Consider the following 22,775-nt stretch of genomic DNA (forward strand, 5'->3'; position numbering starts at 1 on the left):
TGAGAACACTTTGGCAAGAACTCTTTTACAAACAAAATTATTTCTGCGATTTGTTTAGCAAACATCTCAATGTTTAATATATAGTGGACTGATTTTATTCTCAAAGGAAAATTAGAGATAAATATTTTATATTTCTTGGACCTTTTGCATTTTAAAATCATACAATAAGGAAAATACCTCATGCATTATTATATTTTCTCTACTTTCCTAAGTCTATCAGGGGTCCCCAAACTTTTTACACAGAGGGCCAGTTCACTGTCCCTCAGACCATTGGAGGGCCGCCACATACAGTGCTCCTCTCACTGACCACCAATGAAAGAGGTGCCCCTTCCAGAAGTGTGGCGGGGGCTGGATAAATGACCTCGGGGGGCCGCATGTGGCCCGCGGGCCGTAGTTTGGGGACGCCTGGTCTAAATAGTAAGGATCTATAGTTCTGTAATTTAATTTATTGATATATAAACTAATAACTTGGTACCTTTAGGTTTTACATCAAAGATGCTTTCCTTCTTACTTGTAGGTAACATGTAGTCCTAATGCATGGAGGCAAGGAGCCAGTCTGTGGCTATAAATACAGCTGTCCCCCTTATCTACAATTTAGCTTTTTGCAATTCAATTACCTACATTCAACCATGATCCAAAAATATTAAATGGAAAATTCCAGAAATAAACAGTTCATAAGTTTTAAACCATGCTCTGCTTCGAGTAGCATGATGAAATCTTGTGCTGTTCTGCTCCAGCCTGCCCAGGACATGAGTCATTCCTTTGTCCAGCAACTCCACTCTGTTTAGGCTGCTTGTTGTTAGTCCTTTAGTAGCCATGTCTGTTACCAGGTCAACTGTCATGCTATCACAGTGCTTGTGTTCAAGTAAGCCCTATTTTACTTAATAATGGCCCCAATGTGCAAGCATAGTGATGCTGGCAATTCAGATATGGCAAAGGCAAGTCCCAAGTGCTTCTTTTAAATGGAAAGGTATGTATGTACAGGAAAAAAAAATATATGTTGGGTGTGGTACAGTTTGAGGTTTCAGGTGTCTGCTGGGGGTCTCGGAACATGTTCCCCATGGATAAGGGAGGACCACTATACACCAGAGAATGTTAGTGTTGGAAGAGATGTCTAACCTTCCTGTCCTTCCTGTCTTCCTTCTTCTGTGCTGCTGGTTTGAGTCCTTCTCAGAGGCCTCTGGAAAGAGGTCCCTCGCTGAGCATGATATGTTTGATTTTTCAGGAGCTGCTGAATATCGGGGATATGGCTGAGGCTCTCACCCAGTGGGGGCAGCTGAACCCTCCTCAGGGAGGTGTGCGTGAGAAGCATAGGAGTCTGGTCTTGCTGGGTAAGGATTGCTCCTCATTCCCCCTGTGAATTTACTCAGTGTGGTACCTTTGCTTTCAGTTCCTAGAATCTCCAAGGTGCTTAGGTTCAAAGAGTCTTAGTTCCTGGAAGGCCTGAGATATGTAATTTTTGCTTTTTGTTTCTGGATATGGTTTTAACACTCCTAGAGTTTGAAATGGACTCCTTTTTATCATATTTGCCTAAGGATATTTTTTTAAGTGTGAGGAGGGGCATTCGTGAGACAGATTCCCGCATGCGCCCCAAATAGGATTTACCCAGCAACCCCTGTCTGGGGCAAATGCTTGAGTACCAAGCTGTCCTCAGCACCTGAGGCTGATGCTCGGACCAATTGAGCTATCCTTAGCATCCAGGGATGATGCTCGAACTAATTAAGCCACTGACTGTGGGAAGGAAAGAGAAAGAGAAGAGGGAAAGAGAAGCAGATGGTCGCTTCTTATGTGTACCCTCACTGGGGAACAAATCCAGGACACTGTACACCAGGCCAACACTCTATCCACTGAGCCAACAGGCCAGGGCTGCCTAAGGATATTGAGATGAAGTTCAAGTGAAAACACCTCTTAAGAAATGGGTGCTTGAACTTTGGACTAAACTAAGAGGATTTTTCAACCAAGGAACACTGAAGAAGGCACACACTGAGACTGGTAGGAAAAGCAGAAACGTGGAGAGGGCTGCCAAGCTCCCCAGAGCGAACAGCAGCCGGGAGAGACTCACGTGGTGGGAAGTGAGTTTAGCAGAGAGGGGAGGGTCCTGAGTTCCAGGAACAAAGCCCCAGCCTGCAGCCCCAGAGCCTAGAAGAGGCATATGGACAGTATTTAGCTGGAAACAAGACAGGAAACTGTTTGTGAGAAAGAGACTGATTTCTCAGACCCAAGATTCTTCTTAAAGGGACTGCGCAGAACACCTCTCTCACAACCACTCACCTGGGGCTCCAGGGGATGGGGAGAGAGGAGAGGACTGGAGTAGCAGGAAGAGAGTGTAATCTAGGAGGCACAGGGAGAAACATTTAGAGAGACAGCCACCCTAACCCCTGGGATGAGTCACTCCCCAAATCTGAAGTGAATATTTCCCCTGGAAACAGCAATACCAGCAAAGGTAAGCAGGACACCAGCCAAACAAACTCTCCCGCGGCACTCAGAGCAGAGTCGCTTAGAAGGAGGGAGCTTTCAAGACTACAGTAGTGAGTGTTAGGGTCTGAGCTGCAGAGCCCCCACCCACATGGCTGAGGGCTCACCTGAGGGTGGGCGGTGGTGGGACGCAGAAGCGCGGTTCTGTCGGCAAGGGTGGAAGCCCTCTGGCCACCGAGGCCCAGCTGTGAGCTCAGTCTTGCCCAGCTGGGGAGGAGGGGACACGTGAAAGTGGTCAAGCTCAGCTGCAGGCTGCCTGCAATCCAGTCTGCAGGGGAAGGGCAGGAGCCCCAGGGGGGTGGAGACCTGCCCTTGAGCAAGGGTGCAGGAGTGCAGCCTTGCCCCGCCCTCAGAACCCAGACTTGTAGCCTAAAGTGGGAGCCGGCTCTTCCCGTGGGGGTGGAGCCAAAAGCCCAAACAGGCGGAGTCCTGCTACTGAGCGTGGGCACACAGCCCTGCCTGGCCTGTGGAGCCAAGGCTTGCAGCTATCCCACTAGCGGGCTCCTCCTGCAGGGGCAGCGTAAAAGCCCGAAATCAGGCGGAGACCTGCAGCTGAGCAAAGGTGCTCGCCCCTGCCCTCAGGGCCAAGCATAACACCACGCACGGGGGCGGGGCAAAGGCCAAGGCCACCGAGGCTTTTACACTTGAGCACGTAATCACAGCCACTCCCGTGAAGGAGAGGCAGAAACCACAGCAACAGCCCCAGTGGGCAGGCTCCGGCAACACCCATACCCGAATATCCTAGGCAGCAACAGCAGAGGGGGTTGTGGGCCTGCAGACAGACCACACCTAGGGAACACAGAGGCCACAACCAGTGGACTCCAGTGGCCAAAACCTTCTTTTACACAGACAAAATGAGAAGGGAGAGAAATGCAACACAAATGAATCAGGAGAAATCCCCAGAAAAGGACCTGAATGAGTCAGATATAACCAAATTACCAGATGCAGAGTTTAAAATAACAATTGTTAGGATGCTCAAAAATATTAGAACAACAATAGATGGTAATTATGAACACCTAAATAAAGAGATAGCAAATATAAAAAAGGACATTGAAATAATAAAAAAAAATCAGTCAGAAATGACAAATATAATATCAGAAATGAAGAACACAATGGAAAGAATTAAAAGCAGGATGGATGAAGCTGAGAATCGAATCAGTGAGTTAGAGGACAAGATAAATGAAGGCATGGAAGCAGAGCAGAAAAAAGAAAAGAGACTCAAAAAGTCTGAGGAAACTCTAAGAGAGCTCTGTGACAACATGAAAAGAAATAACATCTGCATCATAGAGGTTCCTGAAGAAGAAGAGAAAGAACAAGGGATAGAGACTTTGTTCAAACATATAATAGCTGAAAACTTCCCTCAATTAAGGCAGGAAAAGGTCTCACATGTTCAGGAAGCACAAAGAACTCCATTAAAGAGAAACCCAAAGAAATCTACACCAAGACACATCATAATTAAAATACCAAAGCTAAGTGATAAAGAGAAAATATTAAAAGCCGCTAGAGAAAAAAAAGACTATCACCTACAAAGGAGCCCCCATAGGGATGATTTCTGACTTCTCAACAGAAGCACTTGAGGCCAGAAAGGAATGGCAAGAAATATTCAAAGTAATGCAGAACAAGAGCCTACAACCAAGACTACTTTATCCAACAAGGCTATCGGGGTTTTTTTTTTGTTTTTTATTTTTTTTATTTTTCTGAAGTTGGAAACCGGGAGGCAGTAAGACAGACTCCTGCATGCGCCCGACCGGGATCCACCCAGCATGCCCACCAGGGGGCAATGCTCTGCCCATCTGAGGCGTTGCTCTGTTGCAACCAGAGCCATTCTAGCGCCTGAGGCAGAGGCCATAGAGCCATCCTCAGCACCTGGGCCAACTTTGCTCCAATGGAGCCTTGGCTGCAGGAGGGGAACAGAGAGATAAGGAGGAAGGAGAGGGGGAGGGGTGCAGAAGCAGATGGGCGCTTCTCCTGTGTGCCCTGGCTGGGAATCGAACCCAGGACTCCTACACACCAGGCTGATGCTCTACCACTGAGCCAACCGGCCAGGGCAAGGCTATCATTTAAAATAGAAGGAGAAATAAAAAGCTTTCCAGACAAAAATAAACTCAAGGAATTCACTACAACCAAACCAATGCTGCAAGAAATGCTAAGGGGCCTATTGTAAACAGATCAAAGGAGAAAAAGAATATAGCAAAAGAGGAATACAGTTTTAAAGAATAAAATGGCAATTAACAACTACATATCAATATTAACCAAAGACATAGGGTAGCTGTATGGATAAGAAAACAGGACCCATACATATGCTGTCTACAAGAGACACACCTTAAAACAAAAGATGCACATAGACTGAATATAAAAGGATGGAAAAAATATTTCATGCAAATGGAAATGAAAAAAAGCTGGAGTAGCAATACTTAAAGCAGACAAAATGGACTTTAAAACAACAACTATAGTAAGAGATAAAGAAGGTCATTACATAATGATAATGGGAGCAATCCAACAGGAAGATATAACCATTATAAATATCTACACACCTAATATAGGAGCACCTAAATATATAAAGCAGATTTTGATGGATTTAAAGGGCGAGATCAACAGCAATACTATAATAGTAGGGGATTTCAATACCCCACTAACATCACTAGATAGATCCTCAAGAAAGAAAATTAACCAAGAAACAGTAGGCTTAAGGGACACACTAGATCAAATGGATTTAATAGATATCTTCAGAATCTTTGACCCTAAAGCAGCAGAATATACATTCATTTCAAGTGCTCATGGTACATTCTCTAGGATAGACCACATGTTAGGGCACAAAAGCAGTCTCAACAAATTTAAGAAGATTGAAATCATATCGAGCACTTTCTCTGATCTCAACAGCATGAAACTAGAAATCAACCACAACAGAAAAACTGAAAAAATATTCAAACACTTGAAAACTAAATAGCATGTTATTAAATAATTAATGGGTTAACAATGAGATCAAAGAAGAAATAAAAAATTCCTAGAAACTAACGATAATGAGCATACATCAACTCAAAATTTATGGGACACAGCAAAAGCAGTCCTGAGAGGGAAGTTCATAGCACTACAGGCATACCTTAAGAAGCTAAAAAAAGCTCAAATAAACAACTTGACCCTGCATCTAAAAGAACTAGAAAAAGAACAGCAAGTAAAACCCAGAGCTAGTAGAAGGAAGGAAATAATAAAGATCAGAGCAGAAATAAATGACATAGAAGCTAAAGAAACAATACAGAGGATCAATGAAACCAGGAGCTGGTTCTTTGAAAAGGTAAACAAGATTGATGAACCTTTAACCAGACTCACCAGATAAAAAGAGAGAGGACTCAAATAAATAAAATTAGAAATGAGAGTGGAGAAATAACAACTGACACAACAGAAATACAAAATATTGTAAGAAAATACTATGAAGAACTGTATGCCAAAAAACTAGACAACCTAGATTAAATGGACAAATTTCTTGAAACATATAATCTTCCAAAAATTAATCTGGAAGAATCAGAAAACCTAAACAGACCAGTTATAACAAATGAGATTGAAACAGTTATCAAAAAACTCCCAAAAAAGAAAAGGCCTGATGGCTTACAAGTGAATTCTTTCAAATATTTAAAGAAGAACTAACTCCTATCTTTCTCAAACTATTTCAAAAATTGAAGAGGAAGGAAGACTTCCAAGCTCCTTTTATGAGGCGAGTATAATTCTGATTCCAAAACCAGGCAAAGACAACACAAAGAAAGAAAATTATAGGCCAATATCCCTGATGAATATAGATGCTAAAATCCTCAACAAAATATTAGCAAACTGGATCCAGCAATATATGAAAAAAATCATACATCATGATCAAGTGGAATTTATTCTTGTGAGGCAAGGCTGGTACAATATTTGCAAGTCAATTAATGTGATTCATCACATAAACAAAAGGAAGGAGAAAAACCACATGATAATTTCAATAGATGCAAGTAAAAGCATTTGATAAAATCTAGCACCCATTCATGATCAAATCTCTCAGCAAAGTGGGAATACAGGGAACATACCTCAACATAATAAAGGCCATCTATGACAAACCCACAACCAACATCATACTCAATGGGCAGAAATTAAAAGCAATCCCCTTAAGATCAGGAACAAGGCAGGGGTGCCCCCTTTCACCACTCTTATTCAACATAGTTCTGGAAGTCCAAGCCACAGCAATCAGACAAGAAAAAGAAATAAAAGGCATCCAAATTGGAAAAGAAGAAGTAAAACTATCATTATTTGCTGATGATATGATATTGTATATAGAAAACCCTAAAGTCTCAGTCAAAAAACTACTGGACCTGATAAATGAATTCAGCAAGGTGGCAGAATATAAAATTAATATTCAGAAATCAGAGGCATTTTTATACACGAACAATGAACTGTCAGAAAGAGAAATTAAGGAAGCAGTCCCTTTCACCATTGCAACCAAAAAAATAAAGTACCTAGGAATAAATTAACCAGGGAGATGAAAGACTTGTACTTGGAAAATTATAAAACATTGATAAAAGAAATCAGGGCAGATCCAAAAAGTGGAAGCATATACCGTGCTCATGGTTAGGAAGAATAAACATCATTAAAATGTCTATATTACCCAAAGCAATTTATAAATTCAATGCAATACCAATTAAAATACCAATGACTTACTTCAAAGATATAGAACACATATTCCAAAAATTTATATGGAACCAAAAGAGAACACAAATAGCCTCAGCAATCTTGAAAAGGAAGAATAAAGTGGGAGGTATTACACTTCCTGATATCAAGTTATATTACAAGGCCATTATACTCAAAACAGCCTGGTACTGGCATAAGAACAGGCATATAGATCAATGGAACAGAACTGAGAACCCAGAAATAAACCCACACTTTTATGGACAACTGATATTTGACAGAGGAGGTAAGAGCATACATTGGAGTAAAGACAGCCTCTTTAACAAATGGTGTTGGGAAAATTGGACAGCTACCTGCAAAAAAATGAAACTATACCACCAACTTACACCATTCACAAAAATAAACTCAAAATGCATAAAAGACTTAAATGTAAGCCGTAAAACCATAAGCATCTTAGAAGAAAACATAGGCAATAAGCTCTCTGACATCTCTCGCAGCAATATACTTGCCAATTTATCTCCACGGGCAAGTGAAATAAAAGACAGGATAAACAAATGGGACTATATCAAACTAAAATGCTTTTGCACATCTAAAGACAATAAGAACAGAATAAAAAGACAGACTACACAATGGGAGAACATATTTGACAATACATCTGATAAGGGGTTACTAACCAAAATTTATAAAGAACTTGTAAAACTCAATACCAGGAAGACAAACAATCCAATCAAAAAATGAGCAAAAGAAATGAATAGACACTTCTCCAAAGAGGACATACAGATGGCCAATAGGCATATGAAAAAATGCTCAACATCACTAATCATTAGAGAAATGCAAATTAAAACCACAATGAGATATCACCTCACACCAGTCAGAATGGCGCTCATCAACAAAACAACACAGAATAATTGCTGGCGAGGAGGTGGAGAAAAGGGAACCCTCCTGCACTGCTAGTGGGAATGCAGACTGGTGCAGCCACTGTGGAAAACAGTATGGAGATTCCTCAAGAAATTAAAAATCGAATGCCTTTTGACCCAGCTATACCACTGTTAGGAATATACCCCAAGAACACCATAGCACTGTTTGAAAAGAAGAAATGCAGCCCCATGTTTATGGCAGCATTGCTCACAATAGAAAAGATCTGGAAACAGCCCAAGTGTCCGTCAGTGGACAAGTGGATTAAAAAGCTTTGGTACATATATACTATGGAATACTATTCAGCCATAAGAAATGATGACATCGGATCATTTACAACAACATGGATGGACCTTGATAACATTATACGGAGTGAAATAAGTAAATCAGAAAAAACTAAGAACTATATGATTCCATACATAGGTGGGACATAAAAATGAGACTCAGAGACATGGACAAAAGTGTTGGGGTTACGGGGGGGGGGGGAAGAGAGAGAGGGGTTTGGGGGAGGGGAGAGGCACAAAGAAAACAGGTTAGAAGGTGACAGAAGACAATTGGACTTTGGGTGATGGGAATGCAGCATAATGAAATGTCAAAATAACCTAGAGATGTTTGCTATGAACATATGTACCCTGATTTATCAATGTCACCCCATTAAAATTAATTTTAAAAAAAAGAAATGGCTGCTTATTATTTTAATAGGGAGAGGTAAAAACAAGCAACACAACTGTTCTGAATTCAAATAGACACTGTATCAACTTTCTTGCATTCTTCTGAGCCCTGGTGAGGGGGAAGTCCAGAACCCACATATCTCTTATACTGTCTTTCCTAACAACCAAAGAACTAACCCTTGGCTTTTTGCCAGACTCCTTTTTCTTTCCCCATAAACAGGGCTTTCGATATCCAAGCCTGATGTAATCTCTCAGTTGGAGTGTGGGGAGAAGCTTGAGAGAGAAGCCTCAAAAACCACTAGTCCTGGTGAGTGAGTGTTGGAAACAGGGAACTTAAAACCTAGATGGTCAGTGGTAAAACATACCTTTGAAATGCTTGTAGAGAAGCCTTTCTGGATTTGCTGGACCATGGAAAAGATGAAGTCTCTGTCTCCCATGCCACACTTACCCTATGTGGCTGATGATCTGTTATAAACTCTTAATTTTACTTTTTAGAAAGTAAATACTTTCTATTCTTTCAAACCAATTCTATTTCCTCAATAAGGTGAAACGAAATCATCATTTTAAGGTATGTTAATAATTTGCATGGGTGCAAGGCTCTAAACCAGGCTTTTTCATGGGTGTTATTTTATCTCTGCAGGATAATGTGACTTTTTGTCTGACAGAAGTGACTATAAATTGATCTGAGTTTTCCCTCACCCTCTTCTCTAAGTGGAGGCAGCATAGCAATGGGTTATGAGGGCAGACTTTGGACCCAGGTCTCAAACCAATATCAGCTATTCACTAGCTCTGTGACCTTCTGTTGTTAGTGTTCAGGGTTTCATGAAGAGGAGCCACAAAGGAATGAGGCAGCAACAATACTGCAAGTGGAGAACCCCAGTCTCTCCAGGACTGAGGTGCCTTGGAGAGATCAGCTATTCAATTTATTAAGCAGAAACATGACATCATGCATGAGAAACTAACAAGCAGAATACAGTGTATACAATTATATTATTTAGTTTTGCAAAACTGATTAGATTTCTCTTGCCCTTTCTGAGACATAACACCACACCATCTGCTGTCTGATTCCTGACCTGCAGAAAGCTCCAGCAGGGCCAAGCATCGCGTCCTTGAGGCCTTCCGTGGATGCGCGACTGCCTTCAGTCATGTATGCTTGATCTCGACCTTCACTTCCCCAGGATGGGAACAGAAAGTCACTCGGTGCTTTGGCTTTCCTCCAACAACCTTCAACAAGTGAATTTTTCTCTCTGAACATATGGGGAAATTCCCCAACTATAAAATGGGGATAATGATGGCACTTATATCACAGGGTTGTTGTGAGGATCAAATAAAAAAATTCAGGAGAAATGCATAGAACAGGAACTGGCTATATGCTAAGCAAATGCTGGCTATTGACTTAAGTCCTGGTAACTTTTTTTTTTTTTTTGTATTTTTCTGAAGCTGGAAACGGGGAGAGACAGTCAAACAGACTCCCGCATGCGCCCGACCGGGATCCACCCGGCACGCCCACCAGGGGCGACGCTCTGCCCACCAGGGGGCAATGCTCTGCCCCTCTGGGGCGTCACTCTGCCGCAACCAGAGCCACTCTAGCGCCTGGGGCAGAGGCCAAGGAGCCATCCCCAGCGCTCGGGCCATCCTTGCTCCAATGGAGCCTTGGCTGCGGGAGGGGAAGAGAGAGACAGAGAGGAAGGAGGGGGGGGGTGGAGAAGCAAATGGGCGCTTCTCCTATGTGCCCTGGCATGGAATCGAACCCGGGTCCCCCGCACGCCAGGCCGACGCTCTACCGCTGAGCCAACCGGCCAGGGAGTCCTGGTAACTTTTTTTGAAAGATGTGGATTTGACCCTGTTGCTGTCAGACTGCAATAGATTGCCAGCTGATTATACTTTCTTTAGTCTGATCTTATCTAATTGAGGTAGCAAAACCCTGCTGCATTCCTCACAGTGAGTTTATTACTCAGCCAGTTCTATATTTCTCTACTTTCTTTCCAGGCCTTTGATAGTCGACGTGTCTAACCATTTTACCTTCTCTGTTCTCCAGCTTGAACTCTTAACACCAGACAGGCAAATGTCTCTCCTCCACTAATTATGTGTTCTCCTTGGGGCTTTAATTCTTCCCACTCCTCTTAACTGGAAGTCCATTTGCCTTTAACCTAGTTCTACCTGTTTGTCCTTTAAAATCCCAGGCACTTCCCTAATTAGAGTATGTAGTTGAGATCATTGGATCTATGTACCATCATAGTTGGAATGGATAGTAAAGACTATATAAGCCTGGAAATACTTCAACTTTTTTTTTTTTTTTTTTTTTAGTGACAGAGACAGAGGGACAGATAGGGACAGACAGGCAGGAAGGGAGAGAGATAAGAAACATCAGTTCTTTGTTGTGGCACCTTAGTTGTTCATTGATTGCTTTATCATATGTGCCTTGACCAGGGGGCTCCAGCAGAATGAGTGACCCATTGCTCAAGCCAGTGACCTTGGGCTCTTGCCAGTGACCTTGGAGTCATGTCTATGATTCCACACTTAAGCCAGTGAGCCTTGCACTCAAGCCTGATGAGCCGCTTAAGCCTGATGAGCCCACGCTCAAGCCGGCAACCTCAGGGTTTCGAACCTGGGTCCTCTGCGCCCCAGTCTGACGCTCTATCCACTGTGCCACTGCCTAGTCAGGCTATTTAAACATTTTTATTAGTAAAATTTTTCTCTCCCTGGCTGGTTAGCTGAGATGGTTAAGAATGTTGTCCCAAAACAACAAGGTTGCAGGTTTCATCCCCAGTCAGGGCACACACAGGAAGGAACCAAAAATGGATGATTGAGTAGAACAACAAATGCTTCCCTTCTCCCTCCCTTCTCTCTACCTCTCTCTGTCCCTCTAGAAAACAAAAACAAAAAAACAAAATCCAGTAAAAGCCTTAGCCGGATAGCTCTGGAGTGTCATTCCGGAGCAAGGAGGTTGCCTGTTTGATTTACGGGTCACAGCACATGCAGGAGCAGCTTGGTGTTCCTGTTTCTCTCTCTCCCAGCCTATCTCAAAAATAAAAAAATAAATAAAAGGAAAGAAAGAAACTTCCTCCCAAACTCTTACTAGGAAATTTCAGGTTTGAGGGCAGGTATCCTGACAGGTTGGGGACCAATCTGAACACATGGGGATTTGACCTTCCCCTCTCTACATGCTCTTAATTTGTTAAAAAACACAACTTTGTTTTATTGTACTCTTTGTGGTTTGTTGGGTGTGGGGCCATCAGAGATGACCAGTTGCTTTTTGATTTCTAAGCTTTGTGATGATTTGAATTTGTAGATCTTGACTACTTTGAGTGCTGGTTTCTAGAGTATGCATCTCATCTCAAGACAGTGGAACCAGTAGAGATTTTTGTGTAAGAGGGATGCTTTTGGAAGGTTAGTCTGTTAGCGTTGAGTGGGACACTTTGTAATGGGAAACGATTAGAAGAAGGAGATAAGCTAGTAATGGTCATTCTCAAGGCATGAGTCAGGAGGCCATGGTGTGGTGGTGGCAGTGGGCATTCTCTAGAAGCCATCTTTCTCTGATCCCAGCCCTCTTTCCGCAAGACTCTGTTTTTTATCCCCTCTGCCTAGTTTTGTTCTGTTACCCTTCCTCCTTTCCTCCCCTCTGGGCAGAGTGATTGAGTACTGCTCGCCCTCTCCCCATGCATACCTGTCACCTTTCTTTTCTCACATTGTCTCAGGATTGCAAGGCTATTTTTAGAGCTTTCAAGTTCATGTAATTCCTGTAGCATTTTTTGTTTTATTATTTTGCTACCACAGTAGTTACTTTACTCTCAGTATAAGAAATGACTCATGTGCATTTTTGTTTATGTTAGACTGGGAGACAAGACCAGAAAGCAAGGAGCTAACCCTGGAGCAGGATGTCTCTGAAGAAGAGCCAGCCCCAGGGATCTTAATAGAAAGATTTCCAAAGGAAGGTGACAGTGGATGTGATGATTCCTTAGAGAGTCAGCGGGAAAACCATGGAAAACATTTAATAGAAGAGGTGGCCACTCAGAAGAAATCTTCTGGGGAGAGAAGTTACCAGTGTGATGAATTTGTAAGAAATTTTGGTCGGAGGTCATTTCTTCTTCAACAACAAAGAGAGAGACTACATTATTGTGATTCATTTAAAAAGAACCTAAAGCAAAATTCAGATCCAGTGAAGCATGAGAGAATTTGTGCAGGAAAGAAACCTTGGAAGTGTAGTGAGTGTGAGAAAGCATTTAGTTACTACTCAGCTTTTGTCTTGCATCAGAGGATTCACACAGGAGAAAAGCCCTACGAGTGTAATGAGTGTGGCAAAGCCTTTAGCCAGAGCATACACCTTACTCTCCACCAGAGAATTCATACTGGAGAGAAGCCATACACATGTCATGAATGTGGGAAAGCCTTTAGTCACCGCTCGGCCCTCATACGGCATCATATAATTCACACTGGAGAGAAACCCTATGAATGCAGTGAATGTGGGAAGGCCTTTAATCAGAGTTCATACCTCACTCAACATCAGCGAATTCACACAGGAGAGAAACCTTATGAGTGTAACGAATGTGGGAAGGCCTTCAGCCAAAGCACATTTCTTACCCAGCATCAGGTCATTCACACTGGAGAGAAACCCTATAAGTGTAACGAATGTGGGAAAGCTTTTAGTGACCGTTCAGGCCTTATCCAGCATCAGAGAACGCATACTGGGGAGAGGCCTTATGAGTGTCATGAATGTGGGAAAGCCTTCGGCTACTGTTCAGCCCTGACTCAACACCAGAGAACTCACACAGGGGAGAAACCCTATAAATGCAATGATTGTGCCAAAGCCTTCAGTGACCGCTCAGCCCTCATTCGTCATCAGAGAACACACACTGGAGAGAAACCATACAAGTGTAATGATTGCGGGAAAGCCTTTAGCCAGAGCTCATCTCTCACAAAGCACCAGAAAACTCACACTGGAGAAAAACCTTATAAGTGTAAGGAATGTGGGAAAGCCTTCAGCCAGAGTTCATCCCTCTCTCAACACCAGAAAACTCATGCTGGAGGGAAAACTGAGGACTACGGGCAAGCCCTTAGTGAGCATGCAGCCTTTGGTCAGCAAAAGAGAATTCATACTGGATAAAGAATAATGTTTTCCTGAGTGTGGCCGCTCACGCAGGCTGCAGCCCAGTGTTAAGGTGATAGATGTGCTCTTACCCTCCATGAAGTTAAGCTGCATGTTACTATCCCATTGGAAATCTCTGGAGATCATCTTGGTTGTTTCTGAAAAATAAAAGCTTTCATTTTAAACATGAAAAAAAATTTTCTGGGTGTGAGTAATCATCTGAGTAGTTATCTCAACCATCAGTTATAATCATCTGAGTAATTTTCTCAGTCAGCAATTCTCAAGGGGAAAATTGTTGATTGAGAACTACTCAGATGATTACTGACACCCAAGAAAAAAAGACTTTTGAGTTTGTCAGTCACAAAGGTATTAAGAGGGCGGCTTCCCCTGAAGCCAGAGGACACTGGCCTGGCTGTTCATTTCTGCACTTTGTGTCTTTTAGACCTTGCTTATTGAGACATCTGCTGAGAATCGTGGAAACTCCTCAGGTCAGACCTGTAGCCCAGAGAGGGGGAGCACAGAGGGACCTTTGATGTTTTCAGTCTGTTTTAAGCTATCTGAGTTACCTGACAATGTGCTTATTTATGAATATTTACCTTCATTGTATGAGGTTTGTACTTGAGACTTTTTCATACTACCGTATAGTAAACTTTAGTTGTAGACCTAAACTGACACATCATCTTAGGTTGCTGTGAAAATCTGAAAAGTCTTTGAAGTACTTAACCTTTCACCATTTTACTCTTGGGTAGAAGCAGATGACACATTATATATATAGATATATAAATAGATATATCTATATTTTTTATTGAAACTTTGAAAGTTATTGTTGGAAACATTTTGAGTGCTGTTTTTAGTTTCCATGTTTGACTAAGATGTATAGATTTCTTTGCATTTATCCTATTTGCTGAGCTTGAATCTTTAGGTTTATGTTTTTTGCCAGATTTGGGGAATTTTCAGTTATCATTTCTTTGAATACATTTTCAGCCCCCACGCTCACCCCTTCTCTCCTTCCAGGACACTGATACAAATGTTAGGTCTTTGCTTGTAATTCCACCATTTCCTGAGGCTCTGTTCAATGTTTTTCAGTGTAATTTTATCTTAATCTGCTGACCCTGCACTAAGCCTTACCTTCCAGACCCACTGGAGCAGGGGGTCCAACCTTCACAACCCATTGCTGCAGCAGTCCTGCCACCAATGCTTGGCTGAACAGCCCTGCCCCCAAAGCTTCAATCTGAGGCCATGTGGCCTGTTGACACTTCAGGGACATCCCCTCCTTTTGAAACTGAAGAGGCAGCCTGATCTCTGAATCGATTCAGAGTCATCCTGCCCTTTCTTGCAGCGTAGGGCACTTTGGTGTTGTAGGATCTAACAGGTCTGACCGCCTACCTTTTTCTTGTCTAGTGTTTGCTGTCCCCTTTAGTACCAGCTGGCAGTATTTCTGCTGGTTTAATCCCATTTTTATTTCTTATTTCTGCTGAGATGACTGATTAAATCCACGAGTCACACCAACGATCTCTTTATCAAATGGCTTTTCAGCCACAGCCGAACAAGCTTTCTCGTATTTTGCAATGTGGATAGACAGAATTTTCCAAATCTCCAAGTTCTTTTTCCTTTTGCTTACCAATTTTTCAATTATCTCTCTCCTCTCACATTCTCTATAAACAGCAAGGATTCAAGCTGCACCTTTAGTGCTTTGCCCAGAAATTTCTGCTGAATATCCAATTTTGTTGCTCACAAGTTCTACAAAATACCAAAACACCATTCAGCCAAGTCCACTGCCACTTTACAACTTTTCTTTCTGTTAACAGTAATGTGTCCTCATTTCTGTCAGACATCAGACTAGCCTTCAACTAGCGTCTACCCATTACCTAGTTCCAAAGCTACTTTCACCTGTTTAGGTATTTGTTATAGCAGTACCCAAATCTGTCTTAGCCTTCTGGGGCTGCCATACAAAGCACCACAGACTGGGGACTCAAACAGAAATGTATTCTCACACTTCTGGAGGCTGGAGTCTGGATAAGGTACCTGCCTGCTTGGTTTTGGTAAGAGCTCTTCCTGGCTTGCAGACAGCCCCCTTCTTGCTGTGTACTCACAGCACTTCTCAACGCATGTGTGTAGAGAAAGAGAGAGTGAGCCCCTTTCTTAGAGGATACCAACGCTATCGGGTTAGGACCCCAGCTCTGGCTGGGTAGCTCAGTTGGTTTAGAACTTCATCCTAGTACACCAAGGTTGCAGGTTTGATCCCTAGTCAGGGCACATACAAAAATCAACCAATAAATACATACATAAGTGGAACAACAAATTGATGTTTCTCTCAAAAAAAAAAAAAAAAAAAAAAAAAAAAAAGATTAGGGCCTTACTATTATGACCTCGTGTATAATTTACCTTTTAAAAGCCTCATCTCTAAATGCAGCCACCTTGGGGGTTAGAGCTTCAACATAGGAATTGGGAGGCACAGTTTTCTCTCATTCTGCTTGGTTATTTTTTATTGTTCTAACTCCAAGTTGATGGATTCTTTCCCCTGTCCCTTCCATTCTGCTGGTGAGCCCATCTTTGGCTTTTGTTATATTTTTCAGTGCCATTTGATTCTCTTCTGTTTCTTTGCTGAGACTTTCTGTTTTTAAATTTGTGTTAAGCATGTTTGTGGTTGCTTACTGAGGCATTTTTATGATGGCTGTTTAGCAGGTCATTTTAATGTGAGTCATCTCAGTGTTGGCACCTGGATTGTTTTTTTATTCAAGATGAGTGATTTTCCATTCAAATCTGGACATTTTGGGTATTATCTTAGGAGACTTTGTATACTGTTCAGATTTTCTGTTTGGGCTGGCCTCTGACACTGCTCTGGTGGAGAAATTGTTGGGAGTTGTACTGGAAGTCCAGGTTTATCATTGCCCTCTATTTGGGCAGGGGTCCTCAATACTGCTGGACAGGGGTGTGAGTTACGGCCCCCACTGGGGCTCCACTAATACCACCCACCTGGGAGGGGCAGGAGTGACTCAGTCCTGCTCCCCACATGGCCTCCACTTACACTATGGGCTAGAGTTGGGTGGGGAGTGACTTCCTGACCCTGCACTAAGCCTGCACTGTCCAAACCAGCAAGGAATAAAGGGACATCTGGTCACTGGGTAGGGTCAGAAGCCTGGTCTCCCCACACGGTCTCCATTGACATTGCTGGGGTAGGGGGGGTTGTTTTTGAAAATTTTGTCTCCTCACTTGACTTTCTCTGACTCTACTCAGGGTGGGGGGTTAAGCCTAGTGAGGGTAGAAGTGTAGGCACCCCACTCAGCCTTATTGGTGTGGATAGGGCTGAAGTTTTCTCCCATGGTCTTTGGCTGGAGGAGAGTGGTTACTGTCTAAAAATTGTCTTGTGAGGCTGCTTCTTTCCTAGTCCTTTGGCTGAAAATAGCAGGCTTTCCTTGGACCTTTTTTTTAGTCTGTGTCTGTGATGTTTCTAGGTTGTCAGCTTCCTCAGAACCCAGCCTGGGGTAGATGAGGCAAAAGAAAAACCCAAGGGATTCAGTGCTGTGTCATTCTTCAGGTTCCCTGGCCCCCACCAGCCTGCATCCTGTCCACCTTTCAGAATCTTGCATTGTTCTGTATATGACACCCAGGGTTTAGCTGTACTTAGAGAACTAGGGAAGGGTACTCCTCCATCTTCCCCATGTCATCCTTCCTTCTGACTCTGAAGTGCATGTCAAGTTGTATCAGAGATCGTGGCATACCTAGGTTGTTTTAACTAGTCGAGACAAACTACCAAGAGGAATGCTCACTTGTTCTCTGAAGAGAAGCTTCCAAGTTGGTGGGTAGAAACTATCAGGCTGCAAGCTTCATCGAGCTTTGAAGAAATTGTAGTTATTAAACACCAGTGTTTAGTTGTAGGTTACATATTTGAGAAGGAAAGATAGATATGACTAAGAATATAAACTATGGAGTTAAACATTTTTATGTTTCTTTGTTCCAAGAGCATGTGGGAACCACTGGAGAATTGGATTCAGAATTTGGTTTTTTAAATTATGTATTTCTGTGTTTAGGTGTCTCTATTTCCTTTTTTTTTGTTAGATAATTACTTTTTAATTTGATATATAACACAGGACAGAGGACTAACAAAATAATGAAAATAATTGGGATTTGGGACAAATCGCTTCGCCTTTTAAATCTGTTTCTTCATTTATATTGTTTTTTAAAATGCGGTATCTACTTGAGAGTGGCTAGATTAGGCAGATAATGGGTACAAAGTGATTTGTAAGCTATCAAGTACTATATAACCATTATGTACTGTATATAGAGTCCTTTATGTGACCTGTCCCTCATGTGTACTTTCTGATGGTATAGCCAATAAAAATAACTGCAAGTATAATGGAATGTGTCTTTTTATCTTTTTATAAATAATTTTTCTTAAACACCAGTTAAATTTGCATCTTTTGAGATGATCATATCGTTTTCTTTAACCTGTTAATGTAGTAAATAGCATTGATGGATTTTCTAGTTATTTATTTTTTAAAATTAAATTTATTGGAGTGACATTGGTTAATAAAGTCACATAGGTTTCAAGAGTACATCTCTATGATCTGTATATCACATTGTGTGCCCACCACTCCCAGTCAAATAATTTTCTGTCACTATATATTTGGTCCCCTTTACTACCCCCTATACACACATATACACACATCCTTCATGGATTTTCTAATGTTAAAGAGTACTTACATTTCTGGGATTTACCCAGTTTAGTGATTTTTCTCACCCTGAAAGAGTTTGTTTTCCTTGAATGTTTAGTTGCATTCACCTGGGAAACTGGGATTAATGTGTGTGTGTTGTGAGTTTTGATTGGTTTTAGAAGTTATTTAGATTTTGTACTTTTTCTTGAAATTTTGGGAGTTAGGTTTTTCTTTAATATTTATCTTTTTTTGCCATTAGCTGTTCAGATTATTTTCTTTAAAATCCCTGTTTTATCTGTAGCTATGTCCTTTTTATTCCCACAGTTGCTTGTTTGTATTCTTTTTTTCTCTTGATTACATTTCCAGGGGTTCGTCAGTTTTACTAGTTATTTAAAAGAATGGATTTTTAGGTCTTTTATAAAATTAACTTTATTAAAGTTTACATAAATTAAATTCACCCATTTAAAGTGTCTGATGAGTTTGACAAGTGTAATACCTATTTGACTACCACCATAATCGTGTGTATGTGTTGGGGGATGTAGTGTAGTTTCTTCCTTCTGCCCCCTAAATTTTCTTGACCTTTTAAAATACCCAACTCTAAGTTTCATTGCTTTTTCCTATTATTTATTTTCTATTTTATTTATTTCTGCTCTAATCTTTATTATTTTCTTCTTCCAGCTAACTTTGGGCTTAGTTTGTTCTTCTACTTCCTTGAAGTATAAAGTTAGGTTGCTGATTTGAGATCTTTTTTAATATGGGCATCTACTACTATGCACTACACTGTTAGTACTGCTTTAGCTGTATCGCATAGATGTCAGTATGGTGTGGTTTTGTTTTCATTTGTCTCAAGATATTTTCTAATTTTTCTTGTGATTTATTCTTTGACCCATTGATTGTTCAAGGGTTTGTTTAATTTCCACATATGTATGAATTTTTCAGCTTTCCTTTTGCTACTAATTTTATTCCAGTTTTATTCCATTGTGTTTGTAAAAAAGACTTAGTGTGATTTCTTTTTTGTTTTTCTGCTCCAGTCAATGAAAGGGAAACTGTATTGAGGCCCCAGGGCCATGGGGTTCAGGCAGGAGGCCACTATGCAGGCCCAAGGAGGTGGTGGTAGGTCCTTATTTAACCTTCTTGGGGCACAGGTTGTTGATTTGGCCACACTTTTTCTTGTGTCAGTTGACTGTGGGATGCAGGTGGGCATAACATTTATAGCAGATCATCTTGTTACAGCTGTACTTTTTTCTGTTCGATCTGGTGGAGGGAGGACTCTTTGATCACACCCTGCTTAGGAAGTATCAAGTGCAGGGTGGATCTTTTTTTTTTTTTTTTTTTTTTTTAAGATTTTTTAAAATGTATTTATTTTAGAGAGGAGAGAAAGAGAGAGAAAGAAGGGGAGCAGGAAGTATCAGCTCCTATATATGCCTGACTAGGCAAGTCTGGTGTTTTGAACCGGTGACCTCGGTGTTTCAGGCTGACGCTTTATCTACTGCACCACCACAGGTCAGGCAGGGTGGATCTTTCTGAATATTGTGGTCTGAAAGAGTGGACATCCTCCAGCTATTTGCCCCCCAAAATCAGACACTGCTGGTCAGGCAGGTGCCCTTCTTGTCTTGGATTTTAGCTTTACATTCTCAATGGTGTCTCTGGGCTCAACCTCGAGGGTGATGGTGTTGCCAGTGAGGGTCTTCACAACAATCTGCATCTCCATGTCTGCTGAGGAGGTGGGCATAACATTTATGATTTCAGTCTTCTTGAATTTGTTAAGACTTGTTTGTGACCTAATATGTGATCCATCCTAGAGAATGTTCTATTTGCACTTGACAATTTGAATCTGTGCGTTTATCCTTTTTTTTTTTTCCACTTTATCCAACAACATTAGGAGTAACCAACCAATTCGTTGGTGTTTTGTGTTGGTCTCAGCCTATGATAATGATGAATGGGTTAGGAATGCTGGAGGCACTTACCTGGGCCTGTACTACCTGTGGAAGCTCCCACAGACATTTCCCTAACTGGAACCAATGTTGTGGCTGGGACAACCTTTGTGAGTTTTTATGATTGTAAGATGCACCTCAGCATCAACCATCAAGGAACTTAAAATGTAAAGATGTATTACTCGCAAATCCTGGAAGTTACACAGCACACCCAAGGGTCACAGCAAATTCATAGCTAGAGAGAGGAAGAGTGTGGACTTGGGGCTCTGCCTTTATAGAGGCCAAGGGTAGGGTGTCTAGGGTTTCATGGGTTCACTCATTATTGACCAATTTAAAACATAAGAGCCAGAATTAGGGTGTGGGAAGGGAAAGCAGAGTCACTGAAACATTCAGTTACTTAGACTACACAGTGTTTTCTAAAAGGGACTTTGTGGTTGTGGTGGCCTGGCTCTTTATGTTTTTATTAGAGATGGATGCCTTGGCAATCAAAAGCCTAATTCAGGCACTACAGGATAATCAAAAAGCTTAATTTCAGGCACTTACACTATAGTTTGTTTTCCAAAAATGTTTCTTCCAGGTCTTTGTTCCTTATAAATAGTTGACTAGGAGAATCTAGTGCAGATATTTTGTGTATCTGTATTGCTAGAGACTCTGTGGACTATTAGTGCTCTCTTTACTACTGAAGACAGTCATCAGCATCTTTAAATCTAATCAGATTAGACAGCCATTTGGAAAACCCACCCTTAAAATTCTGTTTTTCTAGAACCAATCATGGCACCGAACTCTGTATTAGCATTCTTCAGAGAAAAGCAGAATCCATAAGACTTAGGTTTTTGTTGGACGGTGTATTTATTTTTGCCCTAGTTCGTGTGTGTGTGTGTGTGTGTGTGTGTGTGTGTGTGTGTGTGTGTGTGTGTGTGACAGACAGAGAGAGTCAGAGAGAGGGACAGATAGGGACAGACAGACAGGAAGGGAGAGAGATGAGAAGCATCAATTCTTTGTTGCAGCTCCTTAGTTGTTCATTGATTGCTTTCTACATATGCTTTCTCATATGTAGCCCCCCTTGACTGGGGGGCTACAGCAGACTGAGTGACCCCTTGCTCGAGCTAGCGACCTTGGGCTCAAACTGGTGAGCCTTGCTCAACCAGATGAGCCCGTGCTCAAGCTGGAGACCTCGAGGTCTCGAACCTGGGTCCTCCACATCCCAGTCTGACACTCTATCCACTGCGCCACCGCAGGCTGCCCTAGTTCTTGATGTGTATTTTCACTGGGTATAAAGGTCTAGGCTGCCTGTTATTTTTCTCTCAGCACTTTAAAGATATTGTTCTACTTTCATCTGGTTGAGTTTTTTCATGAATTCATAATGATGAGTTGTGAGCCTAACTTTTTCTGATATTACTATGAAAGACCTGTGTTGTAGGTGTTTCTACAAAGTAGAATTGCATTTATGAACAAATATTTCCTAGACCATGCAGGAAATTATTACTTCAAATCCTAGGCCTATGATTATGATTTGCTAGAGGAAAACCACTCCATCTCCAACTTCCGTCACCAAGTGTGAGGGGTGCTAGACAGATGAATGTCCCTATGAACTCCCATTTTTTTGGTGCTTAGTTATTTTCTACCTCCTGTTTCACTGAGGGTCTCCGTCATACGTGGTGTCCTAGATCTACCTCACTACCCTGCTTCAGTCATGTCCTGATCATCTAGCCTCGAGTGGCTCTTGAGGCCCAAAGTCCCAAGTTGTTAAGGTTGGCATATAAGGCAGGGAATTTCTGGTTTCATTTGTCCTTAGAAATGCAGCATTTAATTAACCCAATTTTTTTTCGCAGTGAAGTAATTGCTGCCACAATTATTGACATAACAGGAAGGAAGCCAAGGCCCTTCCTTCACTCCCTCCCTTCCTTTTCCTTCTTTTTCTTTTCCATTTACCAAATTTTCTTTATCTTTGTCTAGCATGTTTCTCCTTTCTGAACGATTTGAAACTGAATTGCCAACATCATGACATGTCCTTTGTAATGTCATATATCTGATAAGAATATGTATCAGTTTGTATCTTTTATGAGCAAGTAGATTATTCTCCAACTTACTCAACCCAAGAAACCTAAGATTTATACTATCATGTTATCTAACATATGGTCAGTTTTAATTTATCTGCAGTGATCCTCAATGTTACTTATAGCTCTGCTGTCCAGTTTCCAACCAGTGGTGACATATTGCATTTATTACTCCTGCCTCTTACATCTTCTTCAGCCTAAGATGGCCTTTCCACTCTTTTTGTCTTCATGACATTAACGTTTGAAAAGTTCAGGCCAGTGTTCTGATTATTTTCTCATGATTAGATGCAGATTAAGCATTTTTGGCAATCAATCTACATAGAAGTTGTTCA

General features: G+C 41.6%; 1 protein-coding gene and 1 pseudogene across 1 annotated transcript in view; one reads left to right on the forward strand and one right to left on the reverse strand.

The window, feature by feature from the left end:
- ZNF892 (zinc finger protein 892) overlaps nucleotides 1–18,140 on the forward strand; it is a 54,551-nt gene extending 36,411 nt beyond the window's left edge. Inside the window, exons 8-10 of the mRNA XM_066372698.1 lie at nucleotides 1,226–1,331; nucleotides 8,932–9,018; nucleotides 12,545–18,140. Coding sequence (XP_066228795.1) covers nucleotides 1,226–1,331; nucleotides 8,932–9,018; nucleotides 12,545–13,815 — 1,464 coding nt within the window. The 3' untranslated portion in view covers nucleotides 13,816–18,140. The remainder of the gene's footprint in view (nucleotides 1–1,225; nucleotides 1,332–8,931; nucleotides 9,019–12,544) is intronic.
- Nucleotides 18,141–19,573: 1,433 nt separating this feature from the next.
- On the reverse strand, nucleotides 19,574–20,157 carry LOC136398421 (ubiquitin-ribosomal protein eL40 fusion protein-like; annotated as a pseudogene).
- Nucleotides 20,158–22,775: the final 2,618 nt, after the last annotated feature.

The sequence above is a fragment of the Saccopteryx leptura genome, chromosome 3 (assembly GCF_036850995.1).
Source record: "Saccopteryx leptura isolate mSacLep1 chromosome 3, mSacLep1_pri_phased_curated, whole genome shotgun sequence".
NCBI lineage: Eukaryota > Metazoa > Chordata > Mammalia > Chiroptera > Emballonuridae > Saccopteryx > Saccopteryx leptura.